The sequence below is a fragment of the Pteronotus mesoamericanus genome, unplaced genomic scaffold, assembly GCF_021234165.1.
Source record: "Pteronotus mesoamericanus isolate MK-2021 breed Mesoamerican mustached bat unplaced genomic scaffold, CSHL_Meso_final scaffold_128, whole genome shotgun sequence".
Lineage (NCBI taxonomy): Eukaryota > Metazoa > Chordata > Mammalia > Chiroptera > Mormoopidae > Pteronotus > Pteronotus mesoamericanus.
The window spans coordinates 2,040,722-2,045,682 of record NW_026555305.1 but is presented as its reverse complement, the minus strand read 5'-3'; the positions used below and the strand labels follow the sequence as shown (position 1 = coordinate 2,045,682).

General features: G+C 60.9%; 1 protein-coding gene across 2 annotated transcripts; it reads left to right on the top strand.

Annotated features, from left to right (window-relative positions):
* Positions 1-2,261: 2,261 nt before the first annotated feature.
* Positions 2,262-4,723, top strand: LOC129082583 (patr class I histocompatibility antigen, A-126 alpha chain-like). Of its 2 annotated transcripts, none has more exons than XM_054588296.1 (6): positions 2,262-2,325; positions 2,532-2,816; positions 2,959-3,222; positions 3,724-3,999; positions 4,098-4,202; positions 4,629-4,723. In XM_054588296.1, the coding sequence occupies exons 1-6, from the start codon at positions 2,262-2,264 to the stop codon at positions 4,721-4,723; spliced, it is 1,089 nt and encodes a 362-aa protein (XP_054444271.1). The 2 variants fall into 2 exon arrangements, with proteins under 2 accessions (XP_054444271.1, XP_054444270.1); XM_054588295.1 differs by having other exon boundaries at positions 4,071-4,202.
* The last annotated feature ends 238 nt before the right edge of the window (positions 4,724-4,961 follow it).

Genomic DNA, 4,961 nt, shown 5'->3' with positions numbered 1-4,961 from the left:
ACGTTCCCATCGTCTGCCGAGCTGTTCTGTCCACGGAGCTACGGCCTCATCGCCGTTCCGGGCTGCTTCCCGCCCCCTTTCTGCTTCCTGGGACAGCGTTCCCTCTGGGTGACCGTTTAGATACAGTCTGTGTCTAATGAACAATGTTCTTCATTAACTGCAACCCCAGCTTGTCCCACAACACCAAAGCGCCTAGTCCCTCAAGTGTCCCCATTTTCTTTCTTACTGAGGCCTGGGTGCTCGGACCCTCCAGGGACGGTGTGGCCATTGGGTGGCTATGGCCAGGGAGCAGTTGGGGCGTACTCAACAGACCCAGGAATGTTCACTTTCCCACCCGCAGGTGAATGGGTGAGGTTACTCCTGATGAGCTAGAGTTTGAGTGTCCCTAGTGCTTCCCACAAGTGTCCACGACGCAAGAGTGGGATAGTCACAGACATATCTGCCCACCGAGTAATAATTTTTAAATGGAGACCCACTGATTTTTTTCTCATGTGCCACAGACACCCAGCCACAGGCACATGGATGGTGGGTCCGAGGACTGGACACGCTGTGACCAACAGGGCAGGTCGCTGCAGGCCTGTCCCCACCACATCCGGGTGTTTTCTTAGCCCTTCATCATCCGTGGCTGCAGCTCCACAGACGCACCTAGGGGGGATCCACAGAGGCATCTGGCAGGGGATCCTCAGGGACCTGTTCTTGGAGCCATTTCCCCACGAGGGGTCCTTGATCATAGATATACCATCAAAATGTACCAAAGCGCGTATCGATAGTAGGCGAACCCAATGTGTAGCCAACAAAGAATTAATTTTATTATCGAAACTGAGCACTAGAATAACATTGTCTGCTAGATGGGAGAGATTAGCAAGGACCCATGTTAAGTCCTTCTTATCGAATAAGGGAGGGATCAGGGGAGACAGGTCCCGTTTCCATGGGAAGCCATGAGGAGGAAAGAACAATATAAAAGTCACCTTCTGCGCGTTCCGTCCACAGCAGCCTCAGTGTGGGAGCCCGCAGGCCCTGCCGCTGTCCTGGGACGGCCGTCTGCCCTCGCGGTCGGCGGCTCCTCGTCCCTGAAAAGGCCTTCGTCTCCGCTGCAGAGGGAGGCGAGTGTCAGGGACGGGGCAGGTGTCCCTGCACAGTCAGGCGCCTTTTTAAATGAGAAATGTGGTGCCGTGAGTTAAGTCCTTTGAGTTTGGAAGCAGGTGGGTTAGTTAGTTGTACCTGGTGAGGTCCCTCCAACGAGGCTGGAGAGAGTCCTTATTTGATGTCCCTTCCAACGGACCTAATCTCCTGGGTGTGAGCCATGATCTTAAATCTGCGTCTCCCTGGAGCTCAGGGTGAAATGAATCGCTTACTAATTCATCCGTGTCTTTAAGCTGTTAATGAGCCCGCGACAGTGATGTCAAATGTCTGCTTTCAGCAAAATGGGTTCCTAGGCCCCTTCGCCCACATGCCTGGGGCCGCCAGGGCCTGTTCCCGGAGGAGAGAGTCCGCGGTGACCACAGGGAGCGGCGCTCGGGCTGCGCTGCAGGGACAGCGCTTGTCCAGGGCAGAGCAAAGGCTCCTGAAGCAGTTGGCTTTCATTGTCCCCTTGGTGCGTCCTCCTGTCCAGAGGACGGGGGTGAGGGGCCTGATGACAATGCTGCAGAGGAGGCCAAGGTTACAGACGGTTTATGCCTTGTCCCGAGAAACGAGTCCCTCAGTCACCAACTCAGAGGGAGTTCCCCAATGAGAGGTGCTCTTTCTAATAAGAATTGCCGGCTGTTACGCCTGCCACTCTCCCGCCGGGCAATGCCTCAGCCCAGGGAGAAAACATACACATCATCACTCAGGTACATTTGTGTCCCTGACATGGTGGCATTTGGGTGGAATTCAATGCCATACCTCTCACGTGGACTCACCGGGAGCAGGAAATGTCCTTGGGATCCACGGAGCGGTATGTTGAGTGGGATGGGAAGCCAGGCAAGAGTCGGAGGAACGAGAAACCCCGGTAGTGAAAGGGGAGCCCGTAGGTGTCCCTCCTGCCCGTTCGCAGAGCCTGGCTGCCGCCGCCTGGGCGCACGGGACGCGGCGGACAGTTCCCCGAGCAGGAGGCGGCGGACAGCAGAGTCCCGGGTCCCCAGGCCCGGATCTTCCTGACGCTCCGCCCACTCCCACTCCCATTGGGTGTCCGCGCTCGAGAGCAGCCAATCAGCGTCTCCGCGGGTAGATTTGAAAAACACTGGGTAATTCATTCTCTGCAAACGCTCTGTGTCTGGGTCATGGGACCCGGACCGCTGCTCCTGCTGCTCGGGGGGGCCCTGGCGGTGACCGCGACCTGGGCCGGTGAGTGCGCGGTCGGGAGGGAACGGCCTCTGCGGGGCAAGATTTTGGGGATGGGGCGGAGGCGCAGGACCCGGTGACGGCGGGAGTGCAGCGCAGGCGCAGACCCCAGACACGCGACTCCTGTCCTCGCCCCCGCCCCCTTTTAGGTCTCCCTGCGCCTACCGGTGCACCTGGGGACCCAGGACCTGCGTCCTCCCCACCCCCAGCCCTTCACGCCCTGAGATATTTCACCACGTTCGAGTCCCGACCGGGGCGCAGGAAACCCCGGTACATCGTCGTCATCTACGTGGACGACACGGAAATCTTGGGGTTCGACAGTGACTCTCCGAGCCCGAGGCTGGAGCCGCGGGTGCCGTGGCTGGAGCGCCCGTGGGTGGGGCCGGAGGGTACAGACTTTTGGGAGGAGCAGGCGCGGGAAATCAGGCACAACGAGCAGAGCTCCCGGGCGAACCTGAACACGCTGCGCGCCCACTACAACCAGAGCGAGGACGGTGAGCCGCGCGCCCCCGGGGCTCGGGCACGACCCCCACCCCCACGGACGAGCCTGGGTTGCCCTGAGTCTCGGGGTCTCAGTGTTACCCCGAGGCTGCGACCCAGCTGAGTGGGTGGGGCTGACCTCCGGGATGGGGTCAGGGTCTCACACCTTCCAGGAAATGACCGGCTGCGTCGTGGGGCCCGTGGGAGACTTCCTTGGCGGATTCAGTCAGTTCGCCTACGACGGCACCGACCTCCTCTTCCTGAACGAGGACCTGCGCTCCTGGACCGCGGTCCATGGCACGTGGCACAAGATGCTGCTTGTCCCCGATGAGGACGTCAGGAGGTTCTTCCTGGAGGACACGTGTGTGCACCGGCTCCTCCGGCTCCTGGAGAAAGGGAAGGAGACCCTTCTCCGAGCTGGTACCAGGGGTGGGCCTCCCCGGGGGGAGGGATCTGCGGGCTGGGGCGGTTCCTATAGTGAGAGGAAGGAAGTGGTCAGTGTCAGAATCCCCCTCCTGCTCCGAGGTGGAATCAGTCCCCCAGGTTTCCTTCTTCAGTGAGTCCCCGTGGGCCCAGCTTTCTCTAAAAGACAGTAAGGGACCCAGCCTCTCCCTGAAACAGCCACAGCGTTTCCCTCACACCGGGCAGCCACCTGGTGCCTAGGACGTGCTTTCTGGTTCCCGGGCTGAGACATCTCTGGAGGCCTGACTGCGGCTTTTCTGAGAAAAACAGCTTCCACCTGAGTGTGTCTCCCCTTAAAAACCTGGAGATTCCTCCTCTAGGGTCTCCCCCTGAATCGGGAACTTTCCAAGGGGTAGGAGCTTGTCCCAGACGGGTCTGTCAGTCTGGAGTCTGGCTGGTGCACTGCTGGAGTGTCCCAAGACCAAGTAACATTCCTGAATGTTCTCACCCTCCCCTCAGACCCTCCAAAGACACACATGACCCACCACCCCACCTCTGACCGTGAGGTGACCCTGAGGTGCTGGGCCCTGGGCTTCTACCCCACGGACATCACCCTGACCTGGCAGCGTGACGGGGAGGACCTGCCCCAGGACACGGAGACTGTGGAGACCAGGCCTGCGGGGGACGGGACCTTCCAGACGTGGGCGGCCGTGGCCGTGCCCCCTGGACAGGAGCAGAGCTACACGTGCCGCGTGGGGCACGCGGGGCTGCCCGAGCCCCTGACCCTGCGATGGGGTGAGGGGGGGGCGTGGGCACAGAGCCTCTCTTCAGGGCGTCCCTGAGCGGGGTCAGGACTCGGGCCTGAGGGTGGCCTCTCACCTCCCCCCTCGCAGACCCCCCTCCTTGGACCACCGTCCCCATCGTGGGCATCGCTGCTGTCCTGGTTTACCTTGGAGCTGTGGTCGCAAAAGCTGTGACATGGAGGAGGAAGCGCTCAGGTGGGCAGGGGTGGGGCCGAGGTCCCTGTCCCCCTGGGGGTCAGCCCCAGGTGGCCGTGTGCTCTGCCTCGTGAGTGGGCATCGTACCCACTCGGGTGCTGCCCATCGGGGGTCTATGGGCCAACACTGATCCTTCAGTGAGGCCCATGGGAAAGTGAGGGACAAATTCATCACCTGATGATTCTCGCAATGGGGACGGATTCCCAGTTGTCATGGGTCAGAGGGCAAGTTCCTGTTGAGGACAGACGTCCAGAGTGCAATTAGCCCTTTCCCGACGTATGTCCTTTCCCCATGTTTCCCGATCCCACCCTGGGCGTTCAGTCACAGTTCTGGAACCTTCCCTGTGTTTCAGGAGTATGGGGCTCCTTTAGGGTCACGGGACCCAGCCTCCCCCCTGACTCCTCACAGAGCGTTTGCTTCCCACAGGCAGAGGCGGGGAGAGCCGCGCTCAGGCTGCCTGTCAGTCTGGGTGTTGGGAGGGGACGTCTGGGACCCTGGGGAACGTGTGGGCTGGAGTCTAGGAGGGGGCTCCCCACCCCGTGACTCTGCTGCTGTGTCCTTCCCCAGGTGGCGACAGTGCCCAGGGCTCTGAGGTCCCTCTCGCAGCTGCTGACGGTGAGACCCTGAGGGCAGGATGTGTGGGCACTGGGCCCGAGGGGCACCGCTGGGTTTTGGGGAGTCTCAGAGTGGGACGTTCTGCGCATGCGGTGTCTGTGGGGGAATGTGACACTTCTGAGACTGAGCTGACTTTCTTCATGA

What these genes read in the sequence shown, in the direction of transcription:
- LOC129082583 (XM_054588295.1), top strand. Translation starts at nt 2,262, where the DNA reads ATGGGACCCGGACCGCTGCTCCTGCTGCTCGGGGGGGCCCTGGCGGTG. An exon ending in GGAGACCCTTCTCCGAGCTG is followed by an intron (nt 3,223 to 3,723) that starts GTACCAGGGGTG and finishes CCCTCCCCTCAG; the next exon opens with ACCCTCCAAAGACACACATG. An exon ending in ATGGAGGAGGAAGCGCTCAG is followed by an intron (nt 4,203 to 4,628) that starts GTGGGCAGGGGT and finishes TGCTTCCCACAG; the next exon opens with GCAGAGGCGGGGAGAGCCGC.